Genomic DNA, 22,218 nt, shown 5'->3' on the forward strand with positions numbered 1-22,218 from the left:
TAGTTCAAATCACACTTGCATAAAATAAATAAGATCATATCTAAGTACTCATTAAAAAATTGTAGAAAGATTTACAAAGTTTGATGTATGCTGACAAATATATTGATGAAAAATAACATCTATACATGTATGAAATATATGAACACATCATTAATTTAAATGTTATATAAATCTCTTTGCTTTAGATAAATGCTACTTCCTATTTATTTTATTTCTTAATGTTTTCAATTGACAATCTCTAAACGTACAGAGCATGCTCACCTAAGTATCAGAAAATAAGAAAAAAGTATTTAAATATAAAACATTTTTAATGTACCTAAATGTTTCTCACATTATTTGAAAACACTGTAAAGAAAAAAAATCTATACAGGATCTAATGGGGGAACTGTAGAAAAATATAAGTTATTGATAAAAGCCTGTGACCAAACTCTTAGCTAGAAACGTAGCAACATAAGCAAAATAAATTTTGAGATTGCTACCTGAAGTTTTAAACCATGGAACAAAGCATATAGTTAATAATTCCAGAACATTAAAAAAAAATTGTAGTGTTTGCCTATGTAATTTAGCTCTTCAACTAGATGAATACACTAGAATACAAGACTTCTAAGCATATTTACTTTTAAATTTAATTGACTGCAAATTAGTTGACATTCAAATTAATATCATTCAACATAATCATGTAATTCCATGCAGCTTAACCATTTTAATCATGTAAATGTTCTTGGGTCACCAAATCCTTAAGTACCTATAGTGAAAGTACTTTAGTCAGTATCAGGCTCATAGGAGTTTATAATTTATAGTCTGGGACTTAGTGAACCAGGAGTAGCATGGTTCTAAACCTGGGGTAGCATGATTCATATTGGGTGTCTAAAGATATACCCAAGCCCAAGGTAACAGAGTAAACAGGAAATTAGGAAGGCAAGCAAAGTAAAGTTGTACAACAAAACCGCAGTTGGGTCCAAAACTAGGATTGCATATAAGAACCAGAGTCTAGGGCGCCTGGGTGGATCAGTCGGTTAAGCTTCCATCTTCAGCTCAGGTTATGATCTTGCAGTCTGTGAATTAGAGCCCCATGACAGTCTCTGTGCTGACAGCTGAGAGCCTGGAGTCTGCTTTGGATTCTGTGTCTCCCTCTCTCTGCCACTCCCTTGCTCATGCTTCTGTCTCTCTTTTTCTCTCAAAAGTAAATAAACATTAAAAAAAAAAAAAAAAGAACCAGAGTCTAAGGCAATATAAGCCCCCAATGGTTAGGAGCTCTAGATAATTAGCTGAAAGGCACAAGAATAGATACACAACACCAAGAAGACCTTGATCATGGTTCCATCCCAAACAGGATGCTTCTTGATTATCACCTTCCTGAGCCAGAATTGGTTCCAAGGTTAATACATTCCCTGATAGAGCTGATATGGATCAATGTGAAGCAAAGATCTAGATAACATAGATCTGTCACCCCATTGTTTTCTAAAAAATAGAGTATGTAGTAGAAGAGAGAAAGCTCTTTTTAGTATTACTTATGATTTTGGTAAATCCTAAAACTGATATGCTAGCACCAAGTGCATGGAAAATACTTTTATGAATGACCAAATTTAAGAATATGCTTTTGACCAGTAAGTATGTGCGTATTAATCTATCAGCACATATGTGGTCATAATTTTCACAACTGCAGCCTCATTAAAATAAAAGGGAAATAGAGGAAAACACTGACACCGAAACTCTTAACTCCAGAGTAGCATCAGTTATTGAGTCTAGGAACTGAAGAGTCAAGACTTTGCTTTAACAAAAATTTCCCCCAAAACTTTACTCATTATAGAACCACCCCTTCAAAAAAAATCTAAACCCAACCCAATTTTCTTAGAAAATATATCAAATTGGGACACTGTTTAAGATCATCTAATATCACAGCTGCTTCACAAACGAGTCCCATTGATCTTGCCACTTTGGTCTGTGAAGTTCAATTCAATATGGTTGAAGGCAGGGTTATCAGTTCCACCATCTTCTATCGGATGAGATTTATAGCTTAAAGTATGCTTCTTCTAAAAGAAAATGTTAATACAGTGATTAGAAAAAAGTAACTATTCAATTCTAAATAATTGTTACTGTTTTTCTTTCTCTAAATCAGCTTCGTAGTCTACTGAGGACGAGATATATAACAGAAATACATCATCAAAGAATAGGTCAAATATGTTCCTTGTCTATCAGAGTTCAAAAGAGAGTCTAAGGACTACCTAGTATTCTATCTTGGGGGTAAAAGCACAGTCTTACTAATTGAAGGAGAAAGAAAGCCAACTTACTTTCTTAAAAATGTCAAAATTGGAAAGAAAGTCCTCTTTGGTTAGTAGGAATCTGCGGTCTAAGTTTTGTTTTCTTCCTCCTGAAAAACATTTACATTGTTTACATTGTTAGAAAGATAACTGTAACTACCCAGTGATGGCCCATCATACAAGCATTTGACTTAGGTGCATTCAACTCTATGCACTTATAAAACACAAAGAGAAAGAGAATCTTTTAAGCAGTGCTGGAGACTTGGCTCACCATTTCCCTTCCCTTAGTCACACTCAGATTCTGCAAGCCTCTCACTATGATAAATATGAGTCTGGTGTTTAAAAACAAATGAGATGGGGCGCCTGGGTGACTCAGTCGATTAAGTGTCCGACTTCAGCTCAGGTCATGATCTCACAGTCCGTGAGTTTGAGCGCCAAGTCAGGCTCTGTGCCGACAGCTCAGAGCCTGGAGCATGCTTCAAATTCTGTGTCTCCCTCTCTCTCTGCCCCTCCCCTGCTTGCACTCTCTCTCTCAAAAATAAAATAAAAACATAATTTTTTTTAAATAATAAAAAATAAAAATGAATAGATGGCTCTTAAATGCAAGCCGCCTACTCATATGGTGCTTAACCTGAGAAAGAGCCCAGTACTCATAGGGAAACTGGTTTAAAGGCATCCTCTCTGATCTACCAATAAAATATCAAACCATCTGCCTCTGCTTCAGGCAGCGGAGTTGCATTCCTCCAGTTTCAAGGCTGTGAATGTAGATGTATGTGAAGACGTGCAGGAAATTATGAAATGTCAAATAAATTGGTTAAATGAAAATCAGTATGATGATTGTGTTGGATTCAACTCCTCTTGCCTAACATTTTGCTTTACAAAAATTATTTGTAGATACAAATTATTTTATTTGTAGATCAAAGACAGCTTTTTAAAACTGTGTGCTCCTCAAACTACTTTAGTACAAAGTACAACTAGGAGATGTACTTAAAACACAGACTCCTGAACTCCAACCTGGACTAACCCAGTTAGAAACTCTGGGGTAGGGCCACTGAATCCTGATTTTTACCAAATTTCCAAAGTGATCTTTATGCTATCTAATATTTGAGTGCCATCACTTTGGTACAAATATTAGGCTTTTAATTATGGGAACCTCTGCTCTTCCAGAAATGGGATCAACTTTAAACTAATCAAGTCAACATTGTTGAGTAACCACCATGTGCTAGAGACTCTACTAGGTGCTGGGGAGACAGAGATGAGTAAAACAATTACTGTACTCATAGCTCACGGTCTACTTAGGGTATTATTTACCCCACTTACTGATGAAGAGACAGGCCCACTTACGGTGGGTACATGGTTAGGTGAAACTGAAATGCCAACCAAGTCTGTATGGCCTGAATTGTTACAGATTCCTAGTATCCTGCAGTAGATCTTTAAATTTATTTCCCCAGAAGTGTTAGGATTTCGTGTTTCTAATTTGTTTGTTTGTTTTTCTCAAGGTGCTCACTGCTGTTGTGAAATGGGAATAAGCCATATGAAATTAATGAAGTTGTATTGCTTCTTATCACTGGATGCCTGCTCAGCTGGGTATAGCATTACTTTATAAAACAAAAGATATGGTTGTATATGGTTATCAGAATAAAAACTTTTAAGGAAAAAAAAGGGAATGTTGAAAGGGAATATTCTGATACTCCATTTTCTTTTTTTTTTTTCTTTTCAAATATTTATTTAAATTCTAGTTAGTTAACATACAGTGAAATATTGATTTCAGGAATAGAATTCCATGATTCATCACTTACATATAACACCCAGTGGTCATCACAACAAGCACCCTCCTTAACACCTGTCACGCATCTAATCCAGCCCCCATACACCTCCCTCCATCAACCCTCAGTTTGTTCTCTATCTTTAAGAGTCTCTAATGGTTTGCTTTCCTCTCTCCCTCTCTTTTTTTCTTCATTCCATATGTTCATCTGTTTTGTTTCTTAAATTCTACAAATGAGTGAAATCATATTGATATTCCATTTTCTTAAAGAAAAAGGAATGGGTTGAATAAGAACCTAACGTCAAATAGCACAAGGAGACTGTTGATGTGTATTCTTGATCTGAATAATTGAGCTATTTGTGAGAAAAGTTTAAAATCTGTCTTAAAATATATCAAAACAGACAAAAAGAATAAATCTACTGTGCTGGTAAATTTATTTATGAAAAAAGCCACAGTCCTTTTTGAAAAGAAAGAAAATAGTTAAAAACAGCTGTTTGAAAGGCAATAAATAGCTACAAACTTTATCATAAATGCATAAGAATTATACATTGCAATATCATTGTTGATATATTAATATTACTACTAACTATTGATATCATTTATTAATTATAAATACAAGTATCACAGAAGCTTGAAAGGCCGTGCTATTCAGGAGTTACAAAATCATAATTGATAGAATTTCTTCTACTACTTTCTACTTAGAATTTCTTCTACTATCAAGTGGCACAGTAGCCTTGCAGCATAAAGCAAACAAAGACATCAGACGTCCTAGGACAAAAGTATAGGATTTCTGACTAGTTATTGCACATTTGAGGAAAAGGGCAGTGAGCTGCCTTCCCCCAGTCTGGTTGCTATGGAAGCACATGTGTGAGGGAATGTAGGAAATCGGGGAGCCCAGCACTTCTCACCAACTACCCTACTATCCTGCTGTCAGCCACCAAGATCGTTCACCTGACTTACTGTAATAGCTTCCTACCTGCCCTCCTTCCTTTACAGATTATTCTCAAAACTGGATCAGAATGCTCCTTTGAGAATTATGGAAAAGCAAATTGAAAAAGTATCCCATGTAGGAGACCTAAAAGACACAGTTATGGAAAATAGGAGAGAAAAGAGAAGAAAATTAGAATAACTGTCTGGGACTCAAACATTTGACTAACAAGAGTTTCCATAAAGAGAAAACAGAAAATCACAAGAAATTACAAAAGAAATAATATGGGGAAATGCCTTAGAACTGAAGGGCATGAGTCCTCAGTTTGAAAAGATCCTACTGAGGCCTTAGGGCAAAGCAATCATTGTGAAATGGGTCACATACAAAGGGCCAGCAGGTAGCATGGCACTGGCATCTTAATAACAACACAGTGAACTAGAAGAAAGTTAAGACATCCTCTCAGAGGGGCACCTGGGTGGTTCAGTCGGTTGAGTGTCTGACTCTTGATTTCAGCTCAGGTCATGATCTCATAGTTTGTGAGACAGAGCAGAGTCCTGCATGAGATTGAGCCCTGCGTCGGGGTCGGCCCTGACAGCACAAAGCCTGCTTGCAATTCTCTCCCTCCCTCTCTGCCCCTCTCCTGCTTGCACATGTGCACACACACACTCTCTCTCTTTCTCTCTCAAAATAAATAAATAAACTTAATATGTTTTCACTCACATGTATAACTTGAGAAACTTAACAGAAGACCATGGGGGAAGGGAAGGAGAAAAAAATAGTTACAAACAGAGAAGGAAGGAGGCAAACCATAAGAAATTCTTAAATGCAGAGAACAAACTGAGGGTTCATGGGAGGGTTGCGGGGGAGAGGGAAAAATGGTGGTGGGCATTGAGGAGGATACTTGTTGGGATGAGTGTTGTATGGAAGTGATGAATCATGGAAATCTACCCCCAAAACCAAGAGCACACTGTATACACTGTATGTTAGCCAACTTGACAATAAATTACATTAAAAAAAACAAACTTAAAAAAAAAAAGACATCTTTTCAGAAACAAGAAAGTTATTTTCAACCTAGGATTCTCTACTCAAACAAATGATCAATCAAGTATAAGGGAGAATTAAAGACACTTTTTTCCAGAGGTACCACATTTTCAAAATCTCTTGTCTACACTTTCTCAAGAACATGCTAAAAGGATGTGCTCCATTCAATTAAGGGGATAAACAAGAATTAGGAATAATGGGATACAGGCAGCAGGGAATACAACACAGGAGGGAGACAGATGGAACTCGCAGAATAAGGACATGAAGTTCCAGAATAACAGTTCTATAGCAATCCCAGAGAGCAGTGTATGTACCACGTGTATTATCAATTTGTTTTTTAAAAAATAATGTTTTTTTAAGTGTATTTATCTATTTTGAGAGCGAGAGAATGAGTGGAAGAGGGGCAGAAAGAGAGGGAGAAAGAAATCCCAAGCAGGCTCCTCACTGACAGTTTTTAAATAATGTTTTTAAAATTTATGGAATCTGAAAAAAGCTTCATACTATGTTTAGATATAACAATTGTAGCAATCATTCCTTACCTGTGTATACTTCTTTAAAGTTTACAAAAAGTCAGCATAGGACAATGAAAAGATCTGATGCAGGACTGTTGTAATAATATGTGTAAAATCCCTAGCATTGTAGTAACTACATATAATATTTTAAAGACCTTATTTTTATCTTACAGCAACCTGTGAGATAGGGAAGTCAATCACCACTAACCTTAATTTACACAGAAGAAAACTAAGCCTCAGAGTAGCTATACAGTCTTCCCTAAGTTCATGCAGCTGGTACATGGTGGAGCAAAGGCTCAAAGAGAATCTTCTGCTTTCAAGTGTAGGCCCTCAAATTTCCCATGAGGAAAATGGAACAAGTAATTAAACTAGTTGTTAACAGGACTATAGTAAAATAACATCAGCAGCTATAAAACAGATATAGTAAAAACTGATATGGAGGTAAATACAATACTAAGGTTTAGATAGTTACCTGTTGGTAAACTGATTAGCATTCCCATGAATAATGTTACCAAAGTTCCAAGAGTGCTGAGGTAGAGATATGATAAAGAATACCAGTTATCCATCAGTGGAGTCCTGAGAAAGAACAAAAGCATAACTGTAAAATTTCATGTAATGCTACTAGCAACTAAGAGCAGTCTCAATAATCTTCATGCATGGCAAAATCAAAATAAAATATTTAATAATGTTTTTAATGTCATAATCTGCAGTTCCAATTTGATCTTATTGGATCAAGAATTAAAAGCCTGAGGGAAAAATATTAAAACCCTGGCTTAACCTTGACCATACACTATAATGCTAAATGTCCATGTGTATTCGTTCAACTTTGCTTTATGTCCCAGGCACTGTTCTTATCATTAAAAAGTATACCATAAAAACGGCTAACAGGGTTCCTGCCTTCATAAGGTTTACATTCTAATGGGGAGAGAAATAAAATAAACAAGTAAACTAATAAATATAATAATTTCCACTGGTGGAAAGTGCTGTAAGGAAAATAAAACAAGGTAATGTGATATTAACAGAGTGGAAAGAAGGAACTACACTGCAAGATGGAGTCAGAGAAAGCCTTTAGGAAGAAGTGACATTTGAACTGAGACCTGGAGGAAAGTTCTTGAGGAAAGCATCCTAGAGAGAGGTAAACACCAGCTGACTAAAGCATAGTGAGCAACAGACAGAGTTACACAAAACAAGAGGAAGACAGATTTCTTTTTTGTTGTTAGACTTGTATGAAGTTTGGATTTTACTCTCTGAGCAGTGGCTCTCAGGGAAGTACTTTAAATGGAGGAGTGACATGATCTAATCTGTTTCTAAAATGATTATTATAGGATCTCATTTTCAGCTTTAATAGAGTAGCTTGATTTAGACCAACAATTCTGCCAAGAATAATGTATAAGAACTGGGGGAAAGAGCAGGCAAATTTTTTTTAAGATACCAGAGAGTCACAACAATTAGAACTTGAGGGGCCAAGATCCCAGAAAGATGGAAACACACTGAGGTGAGCTATTGAAATTAAGATGTGGTATTACTGGGAGAAAAAACAAACAAACAAAAAACAAAAACAAAAAACAGACAAAGTAGAACAGAAGAGAGAATCAAGAAAGACCCACAAGAAAATAATGATCTGGTTTATGTCAAAGTTGACAGTACTTTGTAATGGGGTAAAGGGAAGTTCTTTCCAATAAGTGGTACTTGGTTAATCGAATATCCATATGGGAAAAAATGAGTCTGGATCACAGCACCCACAGAAATCAATTCCAAAGGAGATTACATTCATAAATGGAAACAGTTAACTAACAATAAAGCATTTAAATTAAAAATTTGAAGAATCTCTTTATGACCTCAGGATAGGCAAAGATGTAATTGGGATACACAGAAGACTGAACATATAGGAAAAAGACTGATAAAGTTGAACATAATTAAAATGAAAACATTTCTGGCCACCAAAAGTATCACTAAAAGAGTAAAAAGGCAATCCACAAAGTGGGAGAAAAATATTTTCAAAATATATTTTGTATCTAGAATATATCAAGAACTCCTAGGGGCGCCTGGGTGGCTCAGTGGGTTCAGTGTCCGACTTCAACTCAGGTCATGATCCCACAGCTCATGAGTTTGAGCCCCTGTTGGGCTCTGTGCTGACAGCTCAGAACCTGGAGCCTGCTTCGGATTTTGTGTCTCCCTCTGTCTCTGCCCCTAACCCACTCGCATTCTGTCTCTCTCAAAAATAAACATTAAAAAAGAACTCCTAAATAAATAAGAAAAAAACTGAGAATGCATTTAAAAATGGATCAAAGATTTCAACAGACAAGTGACTAAAGTAAATATTCAAATGGAAATGGCCAATAAATATATTAAAAGGTATCAAATGTAACTGATCATAAGGGAAATGCAAATTAAAACTACAACAAGCTATCAATATATACACATCAAGCATTGGGAACTTAATAAAAACTGAATGTGGGTAATGGAAATGCAGAATCTAGACGACCAAAGGGTATTTTATTTCATCTTCAGCTGTGAACTTTACTCCCCTCGTACTCTAGTGACACTGACTAGGTGTGATTTCCTAAGGTGCCACGTGGCTTCAGAACTTCATGCCTTTGCATACACTATTCCTTCACTGTGCGATTTTCTTCTTCCTTTGGTCCCTCTGCCCAACCTGTTCACCTGACTAATTCCAATTTATGTAATCCTCTAAGAAGGTCTCCTTCACTCCACTCAGGAAGAGTTAAGCTCTTCCTTCTGCTGGCTCTCTTGATCACCTATGAATACCACTTACCACAAGCATTGTTTGTGTATCTTCTTGTCCAATTTCCCTTCTGGTCATTTTCTGTGTTAAGAATGACTTTCCAGACCTCTGTCTAGCCAGCCTCCGCATCCTTCAAGTCCTACCCCTCCAAACTCTTCCTGCTACTCACTCCAACCTTGTTTATATTCATTCTTTTAACAAGTATTTATCAAGTAGTTATTACTATTTATCATGTGCTAGTTTTATACTTAGTTTATACTTACTGTGCTTACTGGATTGATTGTTTTGTGTACATTAGCATACTCTCTCCAGCTAAATCATAATTTCCTGGAAGGCAGGAACCACAGTGAAAGGGGAAGACTTTCTAGGGATATCACAGAAATGGCCAGCCCAGAGTTGAGTATGTATTCATTCTTAAAAATTCTTGCTTATTACCTGTTATTTTATAAATAAGCTAACCTATAAAAGTAATTATTATGGTACCAGGTATATACTAAACCTCAGTTAATTTATTTGTTTCAGAATCCAAATAACTATTTTGCCTCAGACTCTTAAATTAAGAGAGATACTTACACAACCAGGACAAATGCTAAGCAAAACTGTGAAACAAGTACATCCTGAATGTCCTCCCACATACCATTCCATTATTTTCTTCTCCCTTTCTGACTGTAACAACTTGCCTCTACACATGCACATTAGTGCTTTCATCCTTGTCCAAACTGCTCCTTGCACTTCCTTGCCCCTCACCCCACAGCACCCCACCTAGTCAGACCTCCCCCAAATATGCCTCAGGCTCTGGAACTACCTTTTCTTTCTATTTATGAAGCATTTGCCAGCCTTGAACTTCCATTAGCAGGCATTCTCATAGTTATATTTTCTTTGGAACATGAATCACTAATTGTAACAGTCACATTCCTTCTCTCAGGAGGGTGTCCAGCTAAAGTGGGCATGAGTCCTTAATGGCTTCATTCCAAGAAAGCTGGAGCTGGGGGCAATAATTGGGGGACAACAACCTCATCTCCGTACTCCTTGAACATTTCTATTGGGGTTTATGCTTTAAGGCTGTACATATAATTGTCCACTATAGAAAGTCTTGCCCTCACATCCACTATATAATAAAACACTCACCTATTAGCAGACCCACAACATTTCATTAAACCAGACAACATAAGGATCCACAAGCCTAAAAGTATACCACATACAGAAAACTCTAGTAAGAATATCACAGCTGTAACTCATTGCTAATGTTCTAAAGGTTTGGAATCTTTAAACTTAAACAAATAGCAATAATCTAACATATTTAGATGATTGTAGCTTTTAGTCTGTAAAAGCTATACCTCAAAGACTATAGAAGCAATGTTCTTTTATAATGGTACTTTTCATTTTAAAAGGTTTTTAGTTGACAAAGACAATTTTTCATTCAACTAGAGCTGATATTTGGTAGCATTTACCCATAATAGATTTTTTTTGTTACAATTCAAGTCTTCTCCAGATCTGTAAGCATGACAGAAGTGTATCAAAATTAAGACCATATAGCAATTTTTGCTGTTTCTGAGCAAAATACCATAGCCAGCAAGCCACAAGGGCTCTACCCATTTCAGATCAGAGAAAAATCACAGCACTGCAGGCAAGACAGAAAGCAACTGTTTTCTACCTGTCACATACATTTCTTAAAAATATGACATTACAAAGCTTAATTCAATACCTTTCAGCACCATATACTTGAAAAGCACTAGTAGAAAATGGCATTTCTGTGGTTGTCACCCAATTTGTCACATTGTATGTGCTGTTACAGCCATAGGTTTCAAGGCTTAGTGGCATAGTTCTCTCAGGCAGTGGAGGATACAGTTGTGCTCCAATTCCTACCCACAAAGAAACAACAAATCCAGCCAGAAGACCAGCAAGTGCTCCCTGCAAAACAAGAGTGCTTTTAAAAGAAAAAATAACACAGCTTGCTTTGAGATGGAAATTAACATTAGAAGGTTAAGCTCAACGTGGTCCAAGTCAGATTTACCAGCTTTTCTCCTAAAATCATCCCTCTCCCAAGATCTCTGCCTCTTGTCAAGAGTGGCAGGGGCCACTGGTCCTTTAGCCCAGAGCCCTGGGGAGTCTGTAACCCCATTCCCTTTTCCATAACCCTACCTAGCCAATCACCAATTCCTGCCCATTTTTCTTTTAGTTGATCTCATCATTCCATTTCTTCTACTCTGTTCCATAGCTAGCACTCTGCTCTGGCCTCCTGTTTTCTTCACACCCAAATAACTACAACAGTCACACCGCTGACCCCAGACCAATTGCCCCCTATATTTTTATTTAGTCTGTAAACAAATGGTATGCCATATGAACAACAGATTATGAAGGAGAAATCATACACAGAGTTTATTCCTATACTTAACAACATGCACGATTATAATTGTGCTTCAGGGTAATTAGGGGAAACCAGAGCAGTTTTCACAAATGACTGCCATGGTGCATATAACCACACTTAGTATTTCTAAAGACAGGTAGGGATGTCCTCTCTGAAGACAGCTGGTTTCCCAGTCCTTGGAAAACTTGGAGTCCCCACTTCTGTTTTTCATCAGTAATCCAGATGTTCTGCTGGACTTTGAATGATTTAAGCCCTAGTTCCAAATGATGGGGACAAAAGCAAAACTTGAGCTAGGAAGCCTCTTCCTCTGTGGTGAAATTTTGCCCCTTCCTTTAAGAATACTGACCAGGGGCACCTGGTTGGCTCAGTCAGTTAACCGTCTGAGTTTGGCTCAGGTCATGATGTCACAGCTAGTAGTTTCAAGCCCCACATCAGGATCCATGCTAACAGTGTGGAGCCTGCTTGGGATTCTCTCTCTTTCCCTCTCTCTCTGCCCCTCCACCACTCTTACTTTCTTTCTCGCTCAAAAATAAATAAATAAACTTAAAAAAAATAATAATACTGACCAGACAATGCAGGTTGTGCCTCAGGATCCCCATAGAAAGGACAGGGTAGAATATTTGAAGTCAGGGGGAAAACATAAGCAAAATCATAGGGTAGGAAAAAAGAATGGTGCACTGATGGGAGAAAATAAAGGCTGATGACCAGATCAGAGGATTTGTGTTAGGGACGAAGACTGTGAGCTCCTTCATTAAGCTGTGAACCTTGAAAGCAGAATTAGATTTCTTTGTTTTTGGTACCCCAAAACTTATGACACTTATGACAGTGCTGGACATATACAGGAGTGCAATAAATATTTTTTCAATATTATGAGGTTGGAATAGTAGTGTGGCCACCTGTCGACAGGCCAGACTTGCTTATTCTCAGCATTGTATACGGTTTGTTCAAAGATCCGCAAAATTATAAAACCTGTGAAAGCAGAAATATTCAGTGCTCTCTATTCCCAGGACAGTACTCAGCTCATAAATGTTCAATGAATGAATAAGAAGAGGGGAGGGAACAAGGGAGAAAAGGGAAGGAAGAAGAGAAGCAAAGGAAGAGAAGGAGAAAAGGAGAAGGGGAGAACGGGTGAGAAAGTAGGAGGAAGAGAGGGAGGCAGGAAGTCCACTCCAAGGTAAGGGTAGATATTCTGGTGAAAAATGTGGATGCAGTAAAAAGAGGTACCTCCTATGACAGGGATAATATCATACTTCTCTTGAAAAAAGGATATGTGGGACCTTGTCTGCTACAGCTTTTCTGGAGGCACCCCATGGTGGCAGTAAATGTCAAAAACCAAAAGTCAATCCTGTTTTAATGTTTCAAACACTCAAAAAGCACTGTGCATTTCAAAATGCAAAGAGTCTAACCAAAGCTTCAACATTCTGAGGTTGATATGAACCATTCTCTTTCACTGTGATTAATTTCTACAAAACTTGAGCTTCATATGATATTTCATTGAGAATTATTATTATTAGAATTATTATTTTTGTGAAGTTTTTATTTGTGTACACTTGACACACAATGTTACATTAATTTCAGGGGTACTGAAACACAGTGATTTAATGTCTATATATATTATGTTATGCTTACCACAAGTACAGCTACCATCTGTTGAGAATTACTTCTCTGAGAATTATTAGTGATAATGGTAACAGCCTTCATTAGTAGCTGCCTTACCAATCCCTAATGCCTCATGAAGAAAATGGAATTCTAAATGTAAAGTCATAGTTTTGTGGTTATTCTACATCTGTATGAAACAACAAAACATGCATTATCAGTTTTTCCTGAATGTCAGCCTATAGCAGGCCTGATTAGATGGAGTTTCCCTTGGCTTTCAGAGAAATAATTTCAATTTCATTTACTCCAAACAAAATCTAGTACTTCAAAGCACAGATATGTCTATGTAGAAGAGAGATATTACCTTATTCTGGATACTATTCCCAATTATGATCACCCCTTTGGGGCCAGAACCACGGTGTTGGAGCTATAGCTTTAAATATCAGGAATATAAACTCTCTGGTCAAGGTGGTGAATATCTTATATTATTGCTTCTCTTTGCTATACTCTAGCTAGTCACAAGTATCCTCAGCTCTATTGCCCTTAAATCTTTCATATCTGAGCCTGTTGATCTCCTTTCTTTAAATCCTAGTGATTAATTTTCAAGAAGGGCAAAAAGATAAATGCACAAAAAAGTTGCTCCTTTAGTTATATAATATTCATAATATATTACATATAATATGTTTCATAACATATATACTTTAGTTATATTATATAATATTCTATATTATATTTTAATTATATAATTATAGAATATATTATATATTATTAATTATATAAATATTTAGTAACATAATATATGTTGTTTTGGCAATTTCCATTTAGCTATACATGCACAATCCCAGTGCATAGTAATTTATTGTACACCCCAGCAAAGTCAATATGAGTAATTAAGTCATCAAGTCACTAATGACAGATATCAAAGGAACTATATCTTTACAACTGACAAAAAATTGAGCCACTACTATATTTGGGAAATTAAGCTTTACACATATTCACTCTTTATACTTACAATTGAGTTGGCAAAGGGAACCAAAATGCCCAAAGCAAACAAGCCCAGAAGTGGTCCACCAATCATGCCAAATATACTGAGGGCTGCCTACAAAAATAACAAAAAGTCAACAACTAGTAATCTCAAATACCAAGTTAAAAAGTTTCAAATAAATTTCATCAGAATGAGAACTTAGTCAGCCTCTTCCAGAAAATCATGGCAGCCTTATCATTGGCAAATAGGTCATCAGAACTTAGAAGCTTCTGTTTCTCAGTCTCAATTATTAATCTGTTCATTCAGGTACCTCAATAAAGGAAGCAAAACATAAAGAAGGTAGAGAGTCATGAGACAATGGGAGCACCTATATGAATGCATAAGACAAGAGGGACACTACTCCTCCCAACTGTTTTTGCAGGTGTTAATAATCAATCACATTACTCCTTTGTGCTTTGATTCTCAAAATCTTCTGCAAAACAAGACTGTGGATAAGTACTCCTAAGTGAACAGAGATGGCAATGAAACCCAACACCATCTTTGGTTCCCTAAGAATGGAATTAGAATGAAAACCAGGATTAAAAAAAAAAAAAAAAAAAGATTGATCAAATCATGTAGAAAGATTTAAAATGTAATTGGCTAACTGTAACCTTTGTTTTGATGTATAGATGTCAAAAGAAATTACAATGTGAACAATGGAGATATGCAAATAGCTAAAAATTCCAAGAGATGTGAGTTCCCAATAATCCAATGGCTAATTTTTAATAGTGGACAGAACCATATAAGAAGAATTAGGGAACACATTAGTTTGTCTACAGAGTAAAGGGGCTTGATAAAACAGAATGAGCAAATCAAAGAAAAAACATTGAGTCAAGAAAAATCTTATAGGATACAGATGGCAGTCTTAGGTTAACAACAATTACAAAGCCTACCTTTTGGACTATAGAAGGGAGTGTGGATACAGATGACAAAGAACTATTGTTTGAGGAGAATATGGGCTCAGAATATCATCCTAAGGAGTCATTTCACAACTTCTCTTGAACCAGAGCCCAGGAGGAAGGGAGATAGACTTCAGTGCATAATGTGAAATAAGTCACATGGCCCACGAATCAGGCTATGACAGTGTGACCTGTGAGCCAGTTTTGGAGACACAAGGAATATATCCCCAAAAAGATCTATCTCAGGAAATAATACTTAAGTTAGAGAGGAAGCAAGCAAAAACTGGCTTAGAGTTATGATGACATACCTAGAACACCCCACTGTATATACTCAGGCCAGAGTTGATATATGATAAAAAGGGAAATTAAGAGCTATAAGCAATAATGCAGACTACAGAAGAATAAGCAATAAAGCCGACTATGGAGGAAAGCACATTCAGAGGACTTTTGCTGGTTATGGCTTAACTGTACTAGATAAGCTTGGTGCATCTGGACATAATTCATTCACTCATATAGTCAAGATGAGATTAAGCTATTTTAACAACTGGTATGCCTTAAGCAATAATCAACCAGAATGGACCCACGCCTTAGGTCTAAAGAAGGAGTCTGGACGACCTGCTTTGTCCAGCATTGATCTTCAACTTTCTGGAACATGGGGAGGTCCAGGAGTCCCAGACAGGGAGCCTAGGTGCCCAGAGAAGGTCCAGGGAGCGTTTGAAGTGATCTGATAAGTGGATATTTATGAACAAGTACAAAATAGGTACATTCAAGCTGAATTTATTAAATGTCTTGAACACTGCAGTAGACACCAGATGTTTGATACAGTGTTAGACAACAATGTCAAAATTTTTTCATGGAATTATACACTATTTAGTAAAACAGACATTAAGTAAATCACTACAATATAATATGATAATGGAAATAAGAATATGGTAAGAGAAACACAAAGTGTTCTAAGAATATGTGGCAGAGGGAAACTTAAACGTATGCAGGGAACAGAAAGGATGTTTAAGTTGAAACTTGAAGAATAGAAGATGGCAGTGTAGGAGGACGCTGGACTTACCTCATCCTGTTGATTGCTTAGACTCCACCCACATCTGCCTAAATAACCCAGAAAACTGCCAGAAGACTAGCAGAATGGACTCTCCGGAGCCAAGTGTAGACAAGAGGCCCACGGAAGAGGGTAGGAAGGGCGGAGAGGCGGTGTGTGCTACACGGACTGGTGGAAGGGAGCCGTGGCGGTGGAGGGGCAGCCCACAGGAAGGCAGCGCCCCCAAAGTCTGGCTTGCAAAAGTGGAGGGGCCGGACTGCCTGAGTTCTGAAAGCCAGCGGGACTTAACATCTGGAATGTTAAAAGTCAACAGCTCTGCTCTCAGAGAGTGGGGAGGGCAAGAGGACGCCTGGAGGGAGAGTTGTTGAGCCCCAGAAGGACACAGCTCAGCAGGGGAACAAAGGCACTGGCAAGCACCATTTCCCTCTCCTATCCCCCAGACGAAATTCCAGAGCGAACCAGTTCCTATCACCGAACGTGCTTGCTTGCACCGCACAAACGCCCAACGCTGTGCTTCTGTGGATCTATCCCTGGGATGGGCCTGCCTCCCTCCAGATGCTGCAGGGCCCCTCCCACAGGGGACCACGGAGGGCAAAGTGAGCTAAGCCTGCCCCTCCCTCCCCTGTTCACCTTGCGGATCCACCTGGGCTAACACACCCTTGGCCAGATCCCATCAAAGCAGCACCACAAGCCTGGCAGTGTGCAAGCAGCCCAGACAGGGGCCATGCCACTCCACAGTGAGTCCTGCCCCTGGGAGAGGGGAAGATAAGGTACACACCAGTCTGACTGTGGCCCCAGCAGTGGGCTGGGGGCAGACATCAGTTCTGACTGCGGCCCCACCCACCAACACAAGTTTCTCTGGACAGCACAGGGGAAGTGCCCTGCAGTTTGGAGCTACCACAGGGACTTGCCAAAATGATGAAACGGAAGAATTCTCCTCAAAAGAAACTCCAGGAAGTAGTGACAGCTAACAAATTGATCAAAACCAATTTAAGCAATATAACAACAAGAATTTAGAATAATAGTCATAAAATTAATCCCTGGTCTTGAAAAAAGCATAGAGGACAGCAGAGAATCTATTGCCACAGAGATCAAGGGACTAAAAAATAGTCATGAGGAATTAAAAAATGCTATGAATGAGGTGCAAAATAAAATGGAGACGGCAATAGCACAGATTGAAAAGGCAGAGGAGAGAATAGGTGAACTAGAAGATAAAACTATGGAAAAAGAGGAGGCTGAGAAAAAGATTTAAAAAAATCCAGGAGTATGAGGGGAGAACTGGAGAACTAAGTGATGCAATCAAACAGAACAATATCCGTATCCTAGGTATTCCAGAAGAAGAAGAGAAAGAGAGAAAGGGGCTGATGGTATACTTGAACAAATCATAGCTGAGAACTTCCCTGATTGGGGAAGGAAACAGGCACTGAAATCCAAGAGGCACAGAGAACTCCCTTCAGTCGTAACATGAATCGATCTTCTGCATGACATATCATAGTGAAACTGGCAAAATACAAGGATAAGAGAGAATTCTTAAAGCAGCTAAGGATAAATGAGCCCTAACATACAAAGGTAGACACATAAGGGTAGTAGCAGGTCTATCTACTGAAACTTGGCAGGCCAGAAAGGAATGGCAGGAAATCTTCAATGTGATGAACAGAAAAAATATGCAGCCAAGAATCCTTTATCCAGCAAGTCTGTCATTCAGAATAGAAGGAGAGATAAAGATTTTCCCAAACAAAAACTGAAGGACTTCATCACCACTAAACCAGCCCTACAAGAGATCCTAAGGGGGACTCTGTGAGTGAAATGTTGCAAGGACCACAAAGTACCATAAACATCACTACAAGTATGAAACCTACAGATATAACAATGACTCTAAACCCATATATTTCAATTAATAACACTGAATGTAAATGGACTAAATGCTCCAACCAAAAAACATAGGGTATCAGAATGGATAAAAAAACAAGACCCATCTATCTGCTGTCTACAAGAGACTCATTTTAGACCTGAGGACACCTTCAGATTGAAAGTGAGGGGATGGAGAACTATCTATCATGCTACTGGAAGTCAAAAGAAAGTTGGAGTAGCCATACTTATATCAGACAAACTAGACTTTAAATTAAAGGCTGTAACAAGAGATGAAGAAGGACATTATATAATAGTTACAGGGTCTATCCATCAGGAAGAGCTAACAATTATATATGTCTGTGCACCGAATATGGGAGCCCCCAAATATATAAAACAATTAATCACAAACATAAGCAACCTTATTGATAACAATGTGGTAATTGCAGGGAACTTTAATACTCCACTTACAACAATGGATAGATCATCTAGACACACGGTCAATAAAGAAACAAGGGCCCTGAATGATACATTGGATCAGATGGACTTGACAGATACATTTAGAACTCTTCATCCCAAAGCAACAGAATATACTTTCTTCTTGAGTGCACATGGAACATTCTCCAAGATAGATCATATTCTGGGTCACAAAACAGCCCTTCATAAGTATACAAGAATTGAGATCATACCATGCACACTTTCAGACCACAATGCTATGAAACTTGAAATCAACCACAGGAAAAATCTGGAAAACCTACAAAAGCATAGAGTTTAAAGAACACCCTACTAAAGAATGAGTGGGTCAACCAGGCAATTAGAGAAGAAATTTAAAAATATATGGAAACAAACAAAAATGAAAATACAACAATCCAAATGCTTTGGGATGCAGTGAAAGTAGTCCTGAGAGGAAAATACATTGCAATCCAGGCCTATCTCAAGAAACAAGAAAAATCCCACATACAAAATCTAACAGCACACCTAAAGGAAATAGAAGCAGAACAGCAAAGACACCCCAAACCCAGCAGAAGAAGAGAGATAATAAAGATCAGAGCAGAAATAAACAATATAGAATATAAAAAAACTGTAGAGCACATCAATGAAATCAAGAGTTGGTTTTTTGAAAAAAGACACAAAATTGATAAACCTCTAGCCAGGTTTCTGAAAAAGAAAAGGGAGAGGACCCAAACAGATAAAATCATGAATGAAAATGGAATTATTACAACCAATCCCTCAGAAATACAAGCAATTATCAGGGAATACTATGAAAAATTATATGCCAACAAACTGGACAACCTGGAAGAAATGGACAAATTCCTAAGCATCCACACACTTCCAAAAATCAAACAGGAAGAAATAGAAAGCTTGAACAGACCCATAACCAGTGAAGAAATGGAATCAGTTATCAAAAATCTCCCAACAAATAAGAGTCCAGGACCAGATGGCTTCCCTGGGGAATTCTACCAGACATTTAAAGCAGAGATAATACCTATCCTTCTCAAGCTGTTCCAAAAAATAGAAAGGGAAGGAAAACTTCCAGACTCATTCTATGAAGTCAGCATTACTTTGATTCCCAAACCAGGCAGAGACCCAGCAAAAAAAGAGAACTACAGGCCAATATCCCTGATGAATATGGATGCAAAAATTCTCAACAAGATACTAGCAAATCAAATTCAACAGCATATAAAAAGAATTATTCACCATGATCAAGTGGGATTCATTCCTGGGCTGCAGGTCTGGTTCAACATTCGCAAATCAATCAATGTGATACATCACATTAATAAAAGAAAAGATAAGAACCATATGATCCTGTCAATCAATGCAGAAAAAGCATTTGACAAAATTCAGCATCCTTTCTTAATAAAAACCCTCGAGAAAGTCAGGATAGAAGGAACATACTTAAACATCATAAAAGCCATTTATGAAAAGCCCACATCCTCAATGGGGAAAAATTGAGAGCTTTCCCCCTGAGATCGGGAACACAACAGGGACGTCCACTCTCACCGCTGTTGTTTAACATAGTGTTGGAAGTTCTAGCATCAACAATCAGACAACAAAAGGAAATCAAAGGCATCAAAATTGGCAAAGGTGAAGTTAAGCTTTCACTTTTTGCAGAGGACATGATAATGTACATCGAAAATCCAATAGACTCCACCAAAAGTCTGCTAAAACTGATACATGAGTTCAGCAAAGTCGCAGGATACAAAATTAAGGTACAGAAATCAGTTACATTATTACACAGTAATAATGAAGTAACAGCAGGACAAATAAAGAAACTGATCCCATTCACAATTGCACCAAGAAGCATAAAATACCTAGGAATAAACCTAACCAAATATGTAAAAGAGCTGTATGCTGAAAACTATAGAAAGCTTATGAAGGAAATTGAAGAAGATACCAAAAAAAATGGAAAAACATTCTGTGCTCATGGGTTGGAAGAATAAATATTGTTAAAATGTCAATACTACCCAAGGCAATCTACACATTCAATGTAATCCCAATCAAAATGCACCAGCATTCTTCTTGAAGCTAGAACAGGCAATCCTAAAATTTGTATGGAACCACAAAATACCCCGAATAGCCAAAGGAATATTGAAGAAGACCAAAGTGGGAGGTATCACAATCCCCAACTTTAGCCTCTACTACAAAGCTGTAATCATCAAGACAGCATGCTATTGGCACAAAAACAGACACATAGACCAATGGAATAGAACAGAGAGTCCAGAATTGGACCCACAAAAGTATGGCCAACTAATCTTTGACAAAGCAGGAAAGAATATCCGGTGGAAAAAAGACAGTCTCTTTAATAAATGGTGCTGGGAGAACTGGACAGCAACATGCAGAAGAATGAAACTAGACCACTTCTTATACCATTTACAAAAATAAACTCAAAATGGATGAAGGACCTGAATGTGAGACAGGAAACCATCAAAACCCTAGAGGAGAAAGCAGGAAAAAACCTCTCTGACCTCAGCCACAGCAATTTCTTACTTGACGCATCTCCAACGACAAGGGAATTAAAAGCAAAAATGAACTATTGGAGCCTCATGAAGATAAAAATCTTCTGCACTGCAAAAGAAACAATCAACAAAACTAAAAGGCAACCAACGGAATGGGAAAAGATATTTGCAAATGACATATCAAAGGGCTAATATCCAAATCTATAAAGAACTCTCCAAACTCCACACCCCCCAAAAAAATAATCCAATGAAGAAATGGGCAGAAAACATGAATAGACACTTCTCTAAAGAAGACATCCAGATGGCCAATAGGCACATGAAAAGATGCTCAATGTCACTCCTCATCAGGGAAATACAAATCAAAACCACACTCAGATATCACCTCACGCCAGTCAGAGTGTCTAAAATGAACAAATCAGGAGACTATAGATTCTGGTGAAGATGTGGAGAAACAGAAACCTTCTTGCACTGTTGCTGGGAATGCAAACTGGTGCAGCCACTCTGGAAAACAGTGTGGAGGTTCCTCAAGAAATTGAAAATAGATCTACTCTATGACCCAGCAATAGCACTGCTAGGAATTTACCCAAGGGATACAAGAGTGCTGATGCATAGGGGCACTTACACCCCTATGTTTATAGCAGCACTTTCAACAATAGCCAAATTATGGAAAAGCTTAAATGTCCATCAACTGATGAATGGATAAAGAAGTTGAGGTTTATATATACAATGGAATACTACTTGGCAACTAGAAAGAATGAAATATGGCCTTTTGTAGCAATGTGGATGGAACTGGAAAGTGTTATGCTAAGTGAAATAAGTCATACAGAGAAAGATACCACATGTTTTCACTCTTATGTGGATCCTGAGAAACTTAACAGAAGACCATGGGGGATGGGAAGGGGAAAAAAAGTTACAGAGAAGAATGAGGCAAACCATAAGAGACTCTTAAAAACTGAGAATAAACTGAGGGTTGATGGAGAGCGGGAGGGAGGAGTGGGTGGGTGATGGGCATTGAGGAGGGCACCTTTTGGGATGAGCACTGGGTGTTGTATGGAAACCAATTTGACAATAAATTTCATATATTGAAAAAAAAACATTCACCACAATCAAGTGGAATTTATTACTAGATTTAAAGGGTGGTTCAATATTTGTAAATCAATCAATGTGGTAAGTCACATCAATAAAGAATAAGTTGGGGCGCCTTGGTGGCTCAGTCGGTTAA

General features: G+C 37.8%; 1 protein-coding gene across 1 annotated transcript in view; it reads right to left on the reverse strand.

The window, feature by feature from the left end:
* Nucleotides 1–1,907: 1,907 nt before the first annotated feature.
* The window catches only part of SLC5A8 (solute carrier family 5 member 8), a 50,848-nt gene continuing 30,537 nt past the window's right edge, over nt 1,908–22,218 (reverse strand). Inside the window, exons 11-15 of the mRNA XM_047867745.1 lie at nt 14,230–14,316; nt 10,959–11,164; nt 6,980–7,083; nt 2,292–2,371; nt 1,908–2,033 (exon numbers count right to left, since the gene is read on the reverse strand). Coding sequence (XP_047723701.1) covers nt 1,908–2,033; nt 2,292–2,371; nt 6,980–7,083; nt 10,959–11,164; nt 14,230–14,316 — 603 coding nt within the window. The remainder of the gene's footprint in view (nt 2,034–2,291; nt 2,372–6,979; nt 7,084–10,958; nt 11,165–14,229; nt 14,317–22,218) is intronic.

The sequence above is a fragment of the Prionailurus viverrinus genome, chromosome B4, assembly GCF_022837055.1.
Source record: "Prionailurus viverrinus isolate Anna chromosome B4, UM_Priviv_1.0, whole genome shotgun sequence".
In the NCBI taxonomy this organism is placed as follows: domain Eukaryota; kingdom Metazoa; phylum Chordata; class Mammalia; order Carnivora; family Felidae; genus Prionailurus; species Prionailurus viverrinus.